A 20,034-nucleotide genomic window follows, 5' to 3' on the forward strand; every position below is an offset into this window, starting at 1 on the left:
AGCCTACCACCTAAAGAGTTCTGAATAATTATGTACATGCACAGAAGGAAAAAAAAAAAAAAAAAAAAAAAAAAAAAAAAAAAAAGTAGTGTAACTGCTTGATTTGATAAACAAATTTTGAACAAAGACTGGTGGAGCTGCAGTTCAGAGTACACTGCTTGTTCAGTGGTCTATTGGTAGTCAGCACTGCTGTGGAGGTTTCAGCTAATTCTCATTTTTCCATTCTCAAGGTTAAGAGAACTGTGCAGGCAATGTGCTTAGCCTGTGGGATGGGAGTGCCTCCTGTTGCTCAAAAATGATTCATCAGAATTATTAGCAGTATTATTTAGGTATCTAGTTCAGGTACTCATATTGCCCCATTATTGTGTCTCAATCTGACTCTCTCATTTTTTAATAAAGTATTTATGTGGCTCTCAAACACTGGAGAACAGCTTGAAGAGAGCAAGCTGTGTGGAAATAACAAGCTAACATCTATGAGTCACCCCGAGACTATGCTGAATGTTCTCAGACACTGCCCTAAACTTTTAAGGCAACAACAATCCAAAGGGGTGCCTCTTGAAGAGGTGCTCTGAGTACGTCATGGGCCGCACACACCTCCACCTCCAGCTGTCAGGGGCAATTGCCATAGCTGCCTAGCACACACACAGCAAGGCTGCCTTTGCTGTGCCCTGCCATCCCTCGAGTAGTGCCAAGCCATTCCTCAAATAATGCCAAGTACCAGTTACACCACAAGAAACATTCAACAAAAACTAGTAGCCTTTCAGCTTAGAAATATCATTTTTTAAATGCTGTGTCACAAGATTAAGGCATATTTTCAGGATTTTGAAAAAAGCAACATACTGAATGGTATGAATGCATTATTCTTAATACAATATTAATGTCTCCTTTTTTTCATGCAGGATGGAAACTAGCTAATCCTTTTCTTGCATTGGAACAGATGTGGGGCTATAGTTTTGTCCTGAGGAGTTGGTCTTTTTGGGAGGCAGACCATCTGTGAGAAACAGAAACAAAATGCTTTCTGAAAAAGTGTGCTATGTCACACTGATTGTGGTTGAACAAAGCTGTTAGGAGCTTTCAGCATTAAGGAGCATCCTCAGAGGAAGATAAATACATCCATCAGTTGACACAGAGTTCTAAACCATGGGGTATCACACTGGTTATCCATGACTAAACCACTTAGATACCCTTGACATTTCCAACTCAAAACCAAACAAAAATGTTTCAAGATGCCAATACAAAAGAGACCATTGCATGTGAGAGTAACCTGACACATTGTCGTACCAAGTTTTATAGATTCCTGATAATGGCCCTAATTAAAATGTTTATGGCTTCTTTTTAGTGGATCCGTTTCAGTGATTGCTCACATGGAGGTTTTGGTTTTTTGATGCAGATGTATAGTGGCATGCAAACGGATTTGGGCATTAGTGCTCATTCCCTTAGGAGAAGGGGCACTGAGAAAGAACAAGTGATATCTTATTGCTGCTTTTTCTGTAAAAATGTCAGGATTTAATTTCTACTACTGAACCAATATACTTCAATTATCACAATAACAAAATTTAAAGAAAAAAAAATCATACAGTTTCATATGCGTATTCCTTATACATAAACATATTCTTAATTGTAACAGAATAAACATACAGACTAAACCCCACTTCTAATTAACTCTTAATAGCAACACATGGAAAATAAGCTTTTCTAAGACTAATTTTAGGCAGACCCTACACATACCAGGGTGAACCCAGTATGCACACATGGCCAAAGTCATGCCTCCTTTTCCCATCAGTGACAGACTCAGGGACATGAAGGACAAACATCTATTTCCTGGATGTTTCTCAGTGGCACTGCTTCCCTCCACTCCACCCCTCCATACCTGCCGACACAGTGTAAGAGAAACTGGGAATATTACTCAAGCAAACACTCCAGAAAAGACACAAGGAATGTGTGTTACAGCTTCTCTTGTGCGTCCAGTAAATCTGAGCCTCGGTGTGTAACAGCCAACGTTCTGAGGCTGTTTCCTTTAGCGGATTTCTTTTGTTGCTGCTTTTGGTTTTTGGTGGTTTGTTGATTAGTTGTTTTTTGGGTTTTTTTGGGTTTTTTTTTGTTTTTTTTTTTTTTTTTTGAGGAGAAAGAATAAGAAATTAACTTCTAGAGCCTGACTGAAAACTCTTGGTTGACTTAAAAGTTAATATGCAAAACATTAAAAAATTCTACAGAATAAATCTGATATTTTACTGTTGCTCCATTGTCTTTTTCCTTAATAACCTAAAGGTTAGAGATTTACTTAATTGTCTCCTCACCTAAGAACACTATGCAATTCTCTTTACTCTTTACTAAGTAAGGTTTTAAATTAAATACTATGTAAGATAAGACTTAGAAGAAAACAGCTGGATATTGTCAGCACTTCTGTATTTTGTTCTTATTCTCTGGTCCTAGCTCAGGACAGCTAACTACATATTTAGTCTATGGGAAACAGAAATACAAACACTAGTATTAATAGCTAAATTATGCTAAAAGTATCAATTGGCAAGAATGATAAACTCTTTTTCAGTCATAATTAATGTGTCTGCAGACACTGTAAAGTTACTTCCTTAGGCTTCAGATGACTACAATCCTGATTTGATTACAGCCCTTCAATATTTAATAAGCACGGGAATCTATAATTTGCCTAGAGGAAGAAAGGACCAAAACTGCACTTTATTGAAACCTGCAATGTGCAAACAGAAATCAGAAATGCAAACACAGTTCCTGCAGTAAAACCTACAAAGATTACAAAAAAAGGAGAGAAAATAAGAGAAAAAGACCAATTCAAAAACATGTTAAATACTCAAAACCTCTTCAACTATTTTCCCTTTTCTAAAAATGCTAGTTTTTGATATTAATTACTCGGTTAACCTGCACTTATATATATTAATGTGTTTATAATAGGAGAAGTAAAAAATGTACTCAAAACATTAATTTAGCCCTCTCAAAAAAAAAAAAACAAAAAAAACACTATTTTAAATTACCTGCTACCTAGCATTTCACAAAACAGTTGGTCCTGCAAATGTTTATCAAGCTTGCTGTGGTGGAGAACACTACAGTACTGGTTGAACAATATATATTTTTTCCTAAAAAATTACATATTGATGGCTAAAAATTTGAAAACATGAAAACAGGAATCATTTAGCAACTCAACACAATGCCAGTGTAAAACCATGCTTTCAACATTTCTTGGTGAATCCTATGTATCTTACAAGCTTGCCACAACAGTCTTAACAGATTCTGTTAAAAAAGGTATGTCCAAAAATCCCGAAACAATAAAACCAAAACCCCAAACTGAAATTGTAAAACAGACATAAATGACCCAAGTTAATTTATGTCCATTTATTACATTTCTCTCAAAATTAAAATTAGTGCAATTACAACAGAATATTAAACCATGCCATTCTTTCCAAGAGAGCAGAAGAATTAACATCTCCAGTAGAACAGGCCAAGCTTCATGGAGACACAAATGCACTCAGTATTCAGAAGCACCACTGCTTCTTTCTTCAAGAGTTTCTCCACACATTTTGTGCTTAATACAGGTTTATCAAATGTATAGTTGCAATTAATAGCATTTACAGATTCTGTTGGATTTTTATTATTGTGATCAGGAAAGCAGAAATAAATGAAATAACAAATATAATTAGGAGAAGCTTACAATCAATATTTAAGAGATAAGCAATTAAGCAAACAGAGGATAGCTGTGATTTATCTTGTTACAAAAAGATGAAGTATGAGTAAACAATGAGAACATGGTGCTGCAATGAGAATTTCATTCCAAGTTATGTCTTTTTCTCTTAGCTACTCATCAACGCCTGTTTTTTTAGTAAAAAAAAACCAAACACATGAGCATGATCTTATTTATTTATTTGTACACAACAAAAATTAAGTAATGAAAAAATATAAAGCTTTTGATTTGCAGATATCTGATCTCAGTACCAGCTGGTCACAGCATAAGCTAATTTGACCATGTAGACAATTGGTTTGAAGACACCTCTTTTTTGAATAAAGACAGGATAAAAAACACCTCTCTACAATGAGAACTTGTGAATAGTGACATTTTATAGTTAAACATCAATTTAAAAAAAATGCAAAGAGAGAGTTCCTTACCTTCTGTAGTCTACCCAATAGTGTTCGACTAAGAGGATTTCCTACTGGGCTGAAGCACCCTGTGAAAAGAAAAGGCTGTGAATTTTCTGCTTGTTATCCTTTTCCATCGAATAAACCATTTTATTTTAAAATCATTATGTTAGCAGGGTATGTTTGACAAAATTCTAATGAAAAGCAGCAGCATCTTTCAGTCACAACTATGCATCCTTCAGTCAGGAACAGTTGGAGGGTTTATTTAACTAACAGACCTGACACAAGGTTAACTAATCCAATATTTCCATTCAAATGATTTGGAGAAGTAGCTCAAGCTATGTCCACATGCCACCTCGTGCTCAAAGCTGACACTATTATCTAGGCCTCATTGCTTTTCTCTTCATTGAAATTCCAAGTAATGCATACAAAGTTTTCCAACAGAAATGATCACAAAAACTCACAAAGGAATTACTTCCTTATTTTATCTGAAAGAATAACTATTCCTATTCAGTGGCTCCCTTTGATCATCTGAGTTCCTATCACAACACATCTTGCTGTTTATTTTATTCACTCTCTACATAGCACACTTGAACAAGTACTTGTAAATTCTTTTCTTTTCAGACTATTATGTTAACTACTAAGCTCAGGAAAATCCTTTCATCATCTATGGATTTATCTTTTTGTTATTGGTCTCCTCAGCTGTATACTTAAGAAAACATCTTAAAAAGAAAAGATACAAAAAAGTCGGAAAATCGTTGAACGTGACAGTGAAAAATGCTACCGCTTCACTGGAGAACAGTTTCTCAAGTACAGAAACACCAGGCAACACAGAGTTAAGCTCACTGGATTTTCTCTGTGAGACACTAGCTTTGAAACAAATTTTGTTTTTAAAGAAAAATAAGTTCTGAAAACTCATTTTCATTTGCCACACCAAAAACCTGCTTTTGAGGACTCTAGCATCTGAATAAAGAGGACTTTTCAGACTCAGATTCCCATGTACTGGCAGAGCTCCACAAGGAAACTTGCACAACTCCACCAACAGTATATTTTCTAAAGCCTAGTGGTTTTGACTTTCACAGGAGATTTACTCACAAATGTTTAATCATTAAGATATTTAGATATTTCTAACTAGAATAAAAGCTGCAAGCTCAAATAACTGGAGTTAAACCATGCTCCTGCACATCTGTATGTGACTAATCTACTTGTGAGAAATCCTAAATACATGCAATAATGGATTATTCAGCTTCATGAATGAATTAAAAACATTTTGATCTTAATAATTTAGGAAAATCTTGTATAAATTCTGAAATACTTTATTCTGAAAGGCTTTCTTTGCTTTTATTAATTTTTTCCACCTCTTTTAAGAAGAAAGAGATGAGAATGTAAACCATTTTCTGAATTCAACCCATATTTAAAGACAGTAGTCCTGAAGGCAACATTTTTTCAAATAAGCTATTTGCTAAAACATTTTTTCAGCACTAACCAAAAGTCAGTGGGGATATTACTCCTATTAATATTGTTATCTACACACTCACAAAGTCAGAAAACCAGATGCTACAGAGATTATACTACATATGGATATACTATCACATACACATGTTGTATCAAGTCTTTGAAGAAAAAACAAACAAACTGAAAACCAAAAAAATTTTTTTAGACAGAATTTGAGCATGGGAGTGTTGCGCCAACTTACACAAGCACATATTAAATAAAACGTATATACAATATTTGATAAAAACAATTGTTTGTCTGGAAAAATATTAAAGTTTTAATTAAAAACAACATTAATCTGCATTTTTATCTGTAACATCATTGACCTTCATATTTTTCTAAGGAAAACACGCATTACTTCCAGGTGCTCCTGGACTGTACGTTTATGTATGTCAGTACTTCTGTGCAGTCTCTATATTCAGCTGTTTATCAGGTGAAAACTATACGGTTAGACTGATATTCCCAATTCAGCCCCAATAAAGGGCAGTGCAGACCTGCTATGCTGCAAGTGTAGTAAAGACAGATGTGTTACTCAAAGATATAGGGAGTGCTGTACGGAATTCTAGAATCTGGCATTGGTTCAGACTCAGTGTTTTCCATGACTAGAGACAAAACAAACAGAAAATTCTCATTACTTTGCTTGAGGTATAAACAGACCACAGCACACCTGAGCACATATGATCATGCCTATTGGCTACCCCAAAGTAGACTTCAGCATTATCTATTACTTGTTTTTAATTATCAAGCATCCATTTTTGTAGCCCCTACATTCAAAACAGCCATTAAAAACTGCCAAGCAAACGAAACAAACCCAAACCAACAAAAAAAAACCCTGTTCAAATCTTCCTCATTCACAAAAGAAGCGCCATTCAGCAAGCAAGGGAATATCCATCCCTTCTTCCCCAAATGAAGCAGTGGAATTTTAAAGCCATGTTCCACAGCTATGGGCTTGATATGGTTCCACGCTTGATGAAGCATGTAAATGACATCAAGCAGGTGTGACTAACAGCCTCAGCAGTGCTTGCCTTGGTTCCCTCTCATCCAGGCTGTACACGCTTTTTAACTACTATATTGAAACTGAGATCTGCATTCCAGAAGGACATTTCCACTTGATCTAAAAATTAAGTTTACAAGACACCGTGACCTGCTGGGACTCTCGCTTAGTCTGAGCTCATAGAAAGGTCATTAAATCCTATGTAAGGTCAAGCCTGAAACAGCCCGAACACCCAGGGTAATCTAGACTGTCCTGTCTTAAGGTTACCTCAGAATCACTAATGGAGAAGCATTTTTATTGATGCAGATGCTTTACTTGTGCTCTCCAACAATCTTCTTTCTTATCTGCTGTCTTCACCTTCAAAATCATATACATCTTGAGAAGCTAATCTTCCCAGTGAAAGTATCAATATTTGAATAACTGCATTTCCTATTACTCTGCATTGATTCTTCAGTGGTTTCCTTTACATGGAATTTTACATGAGAAGATCATACTACTTCTAGGAGAACTTACTGCTAATGTCTAGCTGCAAATCAGACATCTCAAAACAATAGATGCTAATCCTTTACCTCAAATGATCTGAATTTTCACATTGACACAATTCAACAGCAGGACAGCTCTTCTTCAGTAACCCTATTGCTACAATTATGCTGTGAGCCTATCAAAGAACTGTTTTGAAAAATAGTGTATCTGTCTGCCTTGAGAGGAGTCTGAAACCCTGGTAGTTTCCTGTACAATTTGAACAGAGAACTTCAAGTGTACCCTCAGTTCTCCTCGGTCACTTCTGGCAATTTATTCTTTGCCAGTATAACTGCAGCCTAAGAGGAAAGAAGACAAAATCCAGGCAGTTGTCTTGTCCCAAACGTGTTTGTAATACCAAGTCCCCAGTTTTATTGCATGCTTTCACTGAAAAGCTGCCCTCTGCTCTAGATCACCTCACATCAGTGTGGGCTGATCAAATTCTAAGTAGTTGGACTGAAATGCACAAAGTAGATGAGTTCACTACCAAACAGACTTGACTTACACAACAGCAACAGTGCCCCAGAATAGAACTTGTAATAATTAAGAACACTTCCTTTAAAATAACAACATCTTTAGTGATTTTGTTTTAAACTAACAGCATGAGAAGCAGAAGAGGAAGGGAAAGAAGTCTAAGGAGTCACATAATTCCACTATTATCCTACTGGACTGTCTATAATCACCCAATGTGAAATGTTTTTGTGAAAAAATGCTGTTATAAAAAAGGCCAGGAGAACATTTGTTACAGAACTCCTGTTTTAATGAACTTTTCTAAAGAAGGCTTTTTCTCACTTTCTGAAATGTTCTCAATAAATTAATTTTGTAATTACTAAAGGTATTTGAGCACAATAAATCTCTAAGGCTTCCAGTCAAATAGAATCTACAGCTAATGAAATAATCCAAAAGTTCATCCTGGAAAATTCCCAGAAAATCACAGAGCAAAGGACAAATACATATCTAAGAAAACTGAAATATGTTAATATTCACACATTTGTGTGACAAACACCTCTAAGCATGCAGAGAGAAAAATATCTTACCTACTCTATTCACACACTATTCTTTTTTTAACTGAGTTTTATTTTAGGTTTATACTAATTGCTTAAGTCTCAAAACCCACAAAAAATCCTGCAAGACATGAAAATAAACAATGCCTCTAGGAAATGGTATTTCTTATTGCAGACATTCTTATGAATTATATCACGGTCTCTTGCAACACAGTGTAGTTAAAATACACCCAACCAAATAAAAAACACTGGAAAAAAAGTCAAGTCAGATATAAGACGAATATGTGTAGATCAGCTCATTCCTCTTCCTACTCATCTTCTGTGGCTTTAAAACTGTTTCCAGTAATGAGAGTCATATCTTCATCACAGTTACCTAGCGTAGTATGACCAAAAGTATGACCTTTCTGACCAAAGGATCTTTTAGTGTGCAATATCATCTCTACTTTAGATTTCGAATGAAAGTCTTGAGGTTTTTAAAGTAAAAGCTTTCAGCTATTTCTGAAATTTCATTTTTCAAACGATGTATAATGTAAGGGAATGAAGATAATTTTGTAATGATCTAAACATATATTAATCTTCCCTCAAAGACTTTATCCTCAAACCAATTATGCTCTAATAGATCAAACAGAATTCATTATATAAAAAGATTGTTTATATATTGGGTAAGAACCTGTTTTCCTTTATTTAAACACATGATCACAAATACATTTAAATCCCATCACAAACATTTTCAGATGCAGTTCACACAAAATGAAAGGAGTGGATGCACCTACTTAATACAACAATCTACCAGCAAAGCAGATGTTTCACTAATATCCATTGCTTTAGGTGAAAACCCACTTCCAACTCTGTTCTACATAACTTAGTCTAGCACCTATGATTTTGAAGATATTCCAGACTGAAGAGCAGAATTGATAGGACCAAAGTGTATTGAAAACTGTTTTTGTGACATTTAATCTGTATCACAGTGACAGGACAAGAAGAAATGTTCTCACACTGCATTAGGAGAGGCTCAGGTTAGACATCAGAAAGAATTTCTTCATGGAAGGGGTTGTTAAGCATTGGAATGGGCTGTCCAGGGAGGTGATGGAGTCACCATCCCTGGAAGTGTTCAAGAAACAACTGGATTTGACACTTAGTGCCATGGTCTAGTTGACAAGGTGACTTGGTAAAGCTTGAACTCAGTGATCTTGTAGGCGTTTTGCAACCTAAACAATGCTGTGATTCTGTGATCTTGCAACCACTTAAAATGCATGTGCTTAAAACAGGCAGTTCTCACGTGCTGTACATACAAAGGTGCTGTGATGGCAATATTACTGAATGCAAAAGTCTTCTATGAACATGCATAAGATTCCTGAAGTGTGTTCTGCACTGACAGAAGTCTACTCAGTGTCAGCCCATGCTATTACTAGCACTCTTCTTGTCTCTTCCCCACCTTTTTCTTCTATCAAAGCATCCAGAAAACGTTGAACTATCTCCTCAATGTCATTCTCATTTTCTAAATGGGGTTCCAATTTATTAAACTAAATCTATTCACTTAAAACCAAAATGCAAAATCTATAGGACAAATAGAATCCCCCTGTTTACTGTCTCACTTTTTATAAGTTATATACAGATAAACATCTGTTTATTAAATATTTGCCCATTGGATATGAGAGCTGTTTACATGCTATATACATTTCAGTAAAATGAGAGACAAAAAAGCTCTGGCAGCTCTACTGCTGTCAGACGTCACTCCTCCAGTGTGAAGATTGATCTAGATGGCAGGCATTAAAAAAAACCCAAATCCACCCACCTTACCCTCTCCACATTCAGCTGAAACAGCTGTGCTGATAGGTGGAAAAGCATGACTTATTTTTATTTCCTTTCCCCATCCCTATTAATACAATGAAAACTTGTAAACGAACAGAATAATCTTGGGAAATTATGTCAATAGATCAGGCTTTGTTTGCCATTCAAAATACTACACTGTATAGAAAGTCTGTACAGAAGGATACGCTTTCAATGAAAATGTAAGTAATGTTTACCTTTTCAATCAATTGTTTACTAAACACTGGTATGAAAAAGAGTTATCTAGAAAAAAACCTCTAGGGAGTTACACAATTCAGGACCATGCAGTTCCTTACATCGTGCTGCAGCTTCTTTAACACAGCATGTGATTTCCCAGTGGATGCCTCAGCTGCAGCTACTAGGAGAACCCTGGGTTCCCAAACCATAAGCAAGTCATAGTTTTCCTGAAGTGAGAGACACAACTGCTCTAGTTGCTCTAGGCTTTAACACAGTAACCTCCTTTTCCAAGGACTGATGCAGTTATCACTAGCTAATGCATCCGCTTTGATTCCACAGCTCAAGTGACCAGGTAGTTTGTCCTTGCAGCAGAGTTAAGTAAACACTGGAACAGTGGAACAGAGCAAGGCTTAAATTCACACCTGTAGATCCACAGAGAGATATCTTTGCTGTAACATCAACCAATTCCAATCCTCATATAAGAGACCTCAGAATCAGACAGCACGAACATGAAAACACTGTGCTTCTGGCAGTGCCAGATCCCACAACATAATTATATCTCCCATCAGCCAAAAGAATGCATAGAGATATTCATTCAAGGTTAGCCATCATTTTCATTTCTGGTTCAAGGTATACAAGGGCACATGCATGTGTTTGCTCTGAGAAAAGTCCTCCACGAGGAGGACTATAGAGATAATCTGTCTGTCACTGGCTAGGGTTTCATTTGAGAACATTTATTCTGTACTTAGGCACAATGAAGAGGCAGAATTTGGCCCCTATTTACAAAAAGTATAATGAAGTAAAAACTATTGCATCACAAAAACAATTAAAAAATCCAACTTTTTAATTAGAGATTAAAATCAAATACACTTAGCAGCCTACACACCCACCTAATTATTTCTGAGTAATCTTATCAAACCATCATCTTACATTTTTCTTGCAAATGTTAAGTTTCTACAGTACCATATATAAACAATGCAAGTAGTAGCACATGTCCCAAGCATTCTTTTGAAGTAAAGAACATTTATTGAATTCATGCTAATCAGGAACGTGCTAATTTACGACAACTTCTAACATTACATCACAATGGCAGTAGATATCACTGAAAATGAGCACAGGTTATAGTAACCAGTTGTTTCTTTCTACAACTTGGAGAACAGAAGGAGATCCTACAGCAAACATCAATAAGCCTGCACAGATACCATCAGCTTTCTGAAATCAGATTGGCAGCATTATTCACAAGTTTTAGATAGCAGATAAAAAAGATGTAAGGAAAATGCAGACTCTGACGCATTCTTTGTATTAATAAGAGTTATTTTTCTTCTAGTGCTGCAGATATCCGGAGAAAGTCATTATTAGTTTTGCTAAGCTCACATGGACTATGTAAAAGCAAACACACTAAATCAAAATAGAAAAGAAACTTATTTTGTATTCTATTACATGTAGTTTGTGGTGCTCCCTATCAAAAAATACTTCACAAGATATAAAAACTGCAGTCCCTTGGAGCTGTAGATGCCCAACACTGAAGTAGCAACCTTCACTTTTCGCTTTAATAATATTTTTGCCTCTACTTTAAATTACCCTCCCTGAATCAGAGGAAATGGACCTCTTAAGCAGGCTTTATTATTATCTGCTTTCTAAAAATATGTAGAACAGTTAGATTTCATTTATTAATACAGGTAATTCCTATGTAATACAGTTAAAATAGAATTTAACTCTATCTGCTGCTCTCAAGGTCAAGTATCTTATGACCTCATAACTCTACTTGTGTCTTCAAAAAAACATACTTAATTACAGGTAAAAGACAAAGAATGAAAATTATGCAAGGAAGCAAAACAAAGTAATTTTTTCACATGGCTCTTCCCACAACAGCAATTCAGCAATGGCTAGTTACTCAGAGTTACTTAAATCAAATTAGCTTACCATTCTACAAGTGGAAAGCTGTAAGAAAATATGCTTAGGATACCACAAATATCTTTCAAAATCAGCCACTAACAAATTTTTGCAATGCAAAGTCTTGTCAGCTAAGTGAAAACAACCAGCTACTGCATAAACTACTGAATTTCTATATTTCCCAGGAAGCCCCACAATGTCAAATCACACCTTGACTGGAAAAAATTCTAAAAAAAATTTCAAAGCTTGTAAATGCTTATGTAGTATTTTCCTAACATTTACATTCAAGGTAAAATAGTATCACCAACATCATATGTAATATGCTGGAAAAAATAAGTCAGCTTGATATTTCAGGTCTTTTTCATGACCAGAACAGCCACCACTTTCTCTATGACATTAGCACTTTCAGCCAGTACTGAGTATGAATTCTGACAAAGTATTACCAGAAAATTCCATTAAATAGCCAAACAATTCATACATTATCAAACCTGAAGAATGCAGGACCACTGGCAGACACTATATCAGGAAACCACTATGTAAGATTTTTAATTTGGCCTCAAATCAAAAGAGTAAGGGAAAAAGTCCATAGCAAATATACTTCTATATTCAGAAATAGATCATATCTTTAAAATACATCCTCAAATTTACTTTCCATTTTGTAGTTCAGAAATTAGACTGATCAGATATTTCACGGAAATATGTGTGTGGTAAAACCACGCTACCCCCTGAGAGTTTTCCCACATGCACACTTTTTGAGTTTTCAGAAAATTTATGGATAAACTACTTTTAGAAGGTTTTTCTACATATCAGTCAATAGAACATGTATGAATAAGTAAGCCCTTTCTAATTAGTATCCAATTGTATAGGAAAACAAAATAATGGCCTGCAACCACTTTGGTAACAAAAATCTGAATATACTTGCTTGTAAATAACATATGAAAAAGCACTCGAGACTAATATTGGTGTCATTGTTACTACTTTTACAGCAGCGGATTTTTAGAATGTTTGGGTCTTAGATGGGGGATATGCAAAAAAAAAAAAAAAAAATAAAGCATAGTAAATGTTTGCATTGAACATAATTGGGCAGCAATACTCCCTTTAATTTACAACAGCAGTACCTGATCTGAGGAGAGGTAAAAGGCGGCAAATCAAGACTAGCAGATTCAGAAAGAGTGGCTGTGCCCAGCTTTAGGCTAAGATCACATTTCTAAAACTCTGGATTATCCTGGAGGGAACAGAATTCTCTAAAAGGTTCAATCAGGAACACAAAATGGTACAGTTGGGATTAGAAGACAGTAAGACTTTTCACCGTCTGTGGCAAGCGAAAAAGTAGAAGTAACAGTCCTATCCAGTGAATTAGTATCTTGTTTGTATAGGAATTTTGGAACCAAGACTCTTTGCACAGCAAATCTGAAGATGTAAACACAAATAATAATGAAAATTAAATTCTGAATTAAGAAATACCATTTGACTAAATTTCTTTTACAGTATCATGAAATACAATATACGTGCTTAATATACCATACTAGCTTTTTCACATCATCACATAGGTAGTGCCAAACTGTTAAAATCTACAGTACTTTAACATGTAATCCTAATTATATGACCCATCCCCTCTGGTTTGACTACCAGTTGCTGCTAAAATCCCTACTGACTACGCTCATACAGCTTCTCCAATAAACCAAAACCCAAACAAAAGTAGCAAGTGCTAAGTTTCCATAATGATCAGTAAGAGGGAGGTGATTAAGGTCTGAATATTCAAGGACAGGAAATTCTTCTCCATAGCCTTTTCTAAAAGGAACCACTCATTTCTATGCATTATGAATGATACCTGAGTTTCTTTAAAACTGAGTTCATCGTCAACTGCTACAAACATTTGCTTCTTCAAAAGGACCAAATAACTGAAAACCACAGAAAATTGTCTAGTAACACTCTTAAGTTTGGAAATCCCAAAGTATATGTTTTAATAGCCTTATTCAGTAAACCTTCCTAGATGGTTTTTGCACACATTTACGTGCCAATTATTAACTCAAGAACTGGTGATACAGACAACCCTGGACACACCTTGTTCTCTTTGAGTGATTACTGGAACTTACTCTGAAAATTGTTTTGGTAAGAAAAGCTGATTTGCAGGAAGAATCTTAATTGAAACCACAGTTTAAACTGCTGACGATCCTTTACATGTGTGAGTAGCAAACAAAGATGGAAGTTTTCTTTATGTTCTGTACCAGAAGGAAAACAAATTTCCAATAAAGTACTGTTATCAAGGTACACATGATGTGGTATGTTACAGACGTGCATTAGGTGGGCACTACACCCCAAATCTTGCAAGTAACAGTAGAACAACTGTATTTCTTCTTCTCTTGTTGCTGTTTTTTATGCAGAAGCAACCAAATCAGAAGCAAATACAATTTGGCAGAACATAGATTATATTAGATTGAACTGCTGGACACAAAACGTGAAAAGCTGCCACCAATTAATCAATATATATATTCATAACTTTTGTTTTAAATTATTCTGAACATTAAAAATTCCAACAACAAGCTTGGAGTTCTTACAGGAAAGAAACACCTTCTTGGTTTTAGCTAGGGCCTGGCTCACAACAGAAGTTCTTCAACTAGCAGCATGAATAACTCTGTTACAACATTCTCCTGAACAAGCAGAAGAAGTGACACACCTCATGGATACTTTCTTGGTATAGAGACAGATACAAACCGCTCTCCCCCTTTAAAGGATAGGCTCATCCTTTTTTACTACAAAGGTCAACTCTGCTTAAATGTGGTTATGCATTAATGAAAACTCAAAGATCCAAGGAGTAGGAAAATGGAAGCTATTCAAGGTCTTCACCTGAAAATACAACACCTCACAAAGTGAGTCTTATTACGCTCTGTAGGTGCATAGGGAGAACCAGAAGTTTGGAGAATGAATTCTCACGACATTTCAAATTGCTACTAGGCAATTTGTCATACCAAAAGATGCTCAACACATATTTTGAAAGAAGTTCCAATTTTCTGTATGTTATTATTCGGCATATTAGCTGCAGCCGTCTGCTTCCTTTGACCAGTCAGGCTCTGAAAGGATTCCAGAAAGACCTGTACCAACATATGCCACTGCAACACCCTTCAGCTAATCTGTAAGGAACCCCAATCAATGAGGCACCAGAAGCTAGCATAGATAGACAGCTGGAGTAGCGACTGACAGGACAGGAAAAGGGGATGGGCTATCTAGAATCATATGGGGATGCAGTACGCTGGAGTCAATCTTTAGATGAGACACAGAGTGTCAAATACTATCTGTTACATGGTCGAGTAAGAGCCTTCTGCAAAGGGACTGTCCAGCAAGCCAGAACAGAGCCCTGGGTCAAGTGAGCAGGGGAAACACTGAAAGAGTTTTTTTGAATTTGCCTATTTGTCACTTGAATCTTTTTTCTTTGCCTGAGGAAGTAAAAACTGAAGAAACTGAGTCTTAATTGTGAGAGGAAAATATGACAAAAGAACCTCTGCAATCCTTCACTGCATGCCGTAAGGTTGCAAAAAACAACCAAATACAAGTTTTCAGAAGCAGAGTTTTAAGAGAATTCTAGTGCTTCATTTGAGGCCAGCAAGGAATGAGTCACTGTTCCTTGCAACCTCCAGTGAGCAAGAAAGCAAGCTAACGATGAGCATGCAGGCTCCAGTGAAGCTCTCGTTTCATCTGGATCAAGGCAGCACATTGAGGCCAGCTCTGTATGCAACAGCAAACTACTGTGTGACAACAGCAATGTCTGACTCGCACACCTATGGAAGCCCTCACCTCTCTGCACCTGTCTTCTGCTTTCTTAATGCTTTCCCAAGCCACCATCCTCTCTCATTAGTTTCTACAGGACCAACATGATGCGTATCAAACTACAATGACCAAAGTGCATCGGTACCACAACCTACTGCAGAGCATATTACAGACCACATACATCCAAAGTTAACTTAAAAGGTGTTACATTAACAGAATTAATCATGCCAGGGAAGTTTGCTCTCACTGAAATTGGTGCTTCACCAACAAGAGTAACAAGGTGCATATGAATCCATGGAAATTTAATTGCTTCACACATAAAAACTATCAACAAAATTAGCAAAAGCTTTTTAAAGCAGTTGAAAAAGTATGCATGTGTACCAAAATGGGATGGATAATGTATGTTTAAAACATAGATTTTTTTTATTTTTTGATGCACTTAGGATTTGCTAACTTGTCAAAACCAGCAATGAAGTCAAAGTACTTTGGTCTCCTCTTGGGAGATGGAGCTCGTCTCCCTCCTGTGCACCATGGTGGCCACTGGGGCTCTTCCATAGTCCTCCCAGCTCCTCTGGAAATGACAGGAACAGAAGGATTGGAGCAATACAAGCAGGGATCAATTTTCCCATTTTATTCACTCATGTTTACTGCTATACAGACAGCATCCTTGCTGATGTGAGCTTTCTGCTGGACAAGAGAACTGACACTTTACTGCACAGCCCTTGGCAGAAGGACTGTTTCCCTCTCTGTGACCAGCTGAAATTTCATTCAAGCATGTTGGTGTCTCATGGCTCAATAGCCCAAAATTACAGACAAGCTCAGAGTGAAAACAGTGAACAGGACCTCTCTACTTAGGAATTAATTAGATTCAGTTGTTTTAGGATCCACATAACTGAGAATGTAAGGGCACACTTAGGCCAAATCTCTTTTGGCAGAGACTTACCACAGTACGACGTCACACCCTGATTTTGCAATCTATATCCATTGCTGCCAAACAGAGAGTAATGCTTCATTTAATCCACACCCTTGTATAATTTGGCTGAGAGTACTTCCTTTAGCCTGAAGGCTCAGCAGTAATTACCCTAACATACATCAATTTCAAGTAAATATAAATGGTGTTCTTTAGATAAAGTTTTTGGAATCTTCAAAGATTGCTGTTATTGTGCTCTGTATTTAGTGTAATTTTTAGAGAAATATTTTAATTAACTTACCTAGAAGAAATATGAGAAAGAACATATAAAAAAGGAACATGTGTATCTTTGATCTCAGTATAAACAATTTTAGCAAGTTTAACTAGAAAATATAAACTCTTCTGACATTTATAACATCTTATCAATCAGATAGAAGAAGCTGGATAAGTAACCTTTTACAATAGAAGAACTAGCTTGTCATTAATGTTAATGGTTATGTCTCTGTGTCTTTACTGTTCTATTGGAACATTTTTGTGGTTAGATGAATCTATTTATACAACTTATGTTTTCAAATTAAAAAATCATTTTTACTATTCATTTTTTAAATGTAAACACCCAGCTCTTCTACTGTAAGACAAGGTCCTGTATCTGTGCCTTCAGCCAGAACTGAAATTGTCCAATGATGTGGGCAGCACAGCAGGGTCACAGAGCTCTGAAGAAGTTCCTTCCCCTGCAGAATGGCCTGAGCTGCCTGTAAGCCATGATGTCGTGATACTCTTACTTTTTATTTACTGCCAAAGTCAGCTGTAAGCTGGAACATCATGAGCCTTTTAAATCTATTTGCACTGAAGAAACTGAGTCACACCTACTTCAAAATGTAAATGGTATAGCCAAATAGGTTATAAAAGGAGGTACACAAAAATAACAAACATCTTGTGACAGATGTTCCTATTGTTTTATGAGAAAACTAACTTTCAGAAAATTTCAGTTCTTCCACAGCGTTATAAGCAAATAATAACAAAAAAAAAGGTTTATTTTCTTTCTCTCTTCTCTTACACATTTCCCTTAAGTCAAAGTGAGAGATATAAATATCTTAAAATGAATGATCCTCTTCCCCAGGGGAGTTCCTATTCAAATTAACAGACATATATAAAAAAGCACTTTAGACTTAATGCACTTCTGCTTAAGGTAAAAATACTTTAAGCAAATATCAGTGTAATTACATCAGTTGACACTTGCTGAAAGCTGATCTGTGGTGTTGAGCTGGTGATTTCTCTCTACTGAGTTCTCTGACCATCTTTTAAAAAATAAAGAGAAAATCTGCTAACTGGATCTAAAACAATTCATTATAATAAATTCTCAGTGACTATGCAGTAATCTTTAGTTAAAACAAAGGCTTATAATGACTGTAAAGGTATATTTATCTTTGGTTAATAGGAGGAAAAAATCCCACAACAGAATAATATGCTCAAAAACCAAGGGACTAAAATAAGTCAAGTTTACTCACTTAGAAAGTGCTAGTGTTCTGCATTATTGCTGTCATTATTGCTATCTATTATTACCAAGTGATGGTGGAGATGTTTAAGTAATTCAGTTTCCAAAAGGAAAACACACATACTTGATCCAGCCACAGAGTTCAAATCAATTACATCTTACAAATTACAGAAAATGTGAGAATTCTTCAAAGTAGCAATAAGATATTTCTTGCAATAACAGAAAGCAACTCACATTTCTACATTCAAGAATGTAAAAAAAAAAATACTAGGCAAAATTCTTAAATTTTTGGCATCAGTGTCCCTCTAGAATAATTAAATGAAAAGGATCACATTTAAAAAAATCCATCCCCATAAAAATATAAGAACAGTTCTCTTGAGAATTTTTTAAAGTGTCAATTTCTGAAAAGTGTGTCAGGCAGATTTAGTTCTTAAGATATGTGACAGAGCAGGAAGACAGCAAACTGCGCAAGACCATAGAAAAATAACTGCAAAGTGAGAGTACTAGACACTTAATTCTTTCATCTTGATGCACATTCCCCTTTTTCAAACACATGACATAATCTACTAGCAGCAGATTGCAGCTTGCAGGAAGCTAACCACTCCACAAGCATTTATTCTCATGTATCACTTCCTATGCTGGCAGCACCTCTATAGCACATACTGAAAGTGCTCTGCACTTCTGTCTAGTTCCAGACTCCATGGGCAGCGGACTGTTAATCAAAACATGTTTCACCCACTGGACTGCCTGATCACATCAAGGCCATTAGGAATATCCCTTAGTGAATGGGGAACTTGCATTTCTCCCTCTGTAGAAGAAGGAGGGAGTTGTAGTAGTAAGAATAAACAGAAGAGATAAACAGATCAGGCAAACAATGAAAAGACTACTAAACTATTTTGCACAGGCTCATAACATCACTTCATTATTTTCTCAATCAATAACAAAAAAAAAGCCCAGACTCATCAATATAATGAAATTGAGAAACTTTGTGAAATTATTATACATTACCTATTTCCCTTTTGTAAGTTTTTTCCTAAATAAAATAAAGTAAAATTAGTTTTGTATCATTACCTACAGCAGATTGTACTACACCCAAACCACTTCTAACTAACAGTGTGGGTTCTGAACCACTTTTAGGTGTGTATTTGGTTCTCTACACCATAACATGTTTCTGCCCCAACTTTAAGAAGATGTGGGAATAAAAAGAAAAATGTCAATGGAACTTAGACATTATGCCAAATTGCTACACCATTTCCATAGCTCTGATCTGTGCAGCCCTGCAGGCTTAATTGCTTTCACCACCACAGCAAATCTAAATGAAGCTGCTGGGTGAGCTAATGAGGCAGCATACATTACAATTCAACAGGGAACAGATATACCCAATATTCTTTCAAAACAAAATTGAGTTCTTTTCTTATGTTGATATTCTTGGCAAGAAGTCTTTTACACATACTTTAGAGATTTCTCTTAAAAAGTGGATAGGAAGATATTTCACTCCTATGTTAAAATATGATTTATTAAAATACAGTATTAACACTAATATGCTAGGATTAAAAAAAAGATATTATGTATTCAGTGATCTGTGTGCCATTCAACTTGCCTGCAAGGATTGGATCCCAGTAACAGACTACTCCAATGGGCACTCCCACTAGCACTCCCTCTAAATAAAAAATATTCTCCCACCCAAGGTCAAAATTACATATTTTCAGCACAGTAGTGCAGGGAAGATGACAATGCTGCCACCTGTACCACACAGCTTCTTTTAGTCATCTCATGTCTTTCAATCACCTCTTTCAAGAGATACTACATATACTGCATTTCATCTTGTACTTGGACTATATAGTACACATAC

The 20,034-nt window shown here is 36.0% G+C and overlaps 1 protein-coding gene across 1 annotated transcript in view; it reads right to left on the reverse strand.

The window, feature by feature from the left end:
- AHI1 (Abelson helper integration site 1) overlaps window positions 1–20,034 on the reverse strand; it is an 84,332-nt gene that overhangs the window by 20,545 nt on the left and 43,753 nt on the right. Inside the window, exon 20 of the mRNA XM_041470131.1 lies at window positions 4,132–4,190. Within this exon, the coding sequence (XP_041326065.1) occupies window positions 4,132–4,190 (59 nt within the window). The remainder of the gene's footprint in view (window positions 1–4,131; window positions 4,191–20,034) is intronic.

This window comes from Pyrgilauda ruficollis, unplaced genomic scaffold (genome assembly GCF_017590135.1).
Source record: "Pyrgilauda ruficollis isolate IOZ18807 unplaced genomic scaffold, ASM1759013v1 scaffold24, whole genome shotgun sequence".
NCBI classification, from domain to species: Eukaryota; Metazoa; Chordata; class Aves; order Passeriformes; family Passeridae; genus Pyrgilauda; species Pyrgilauda ruficollis.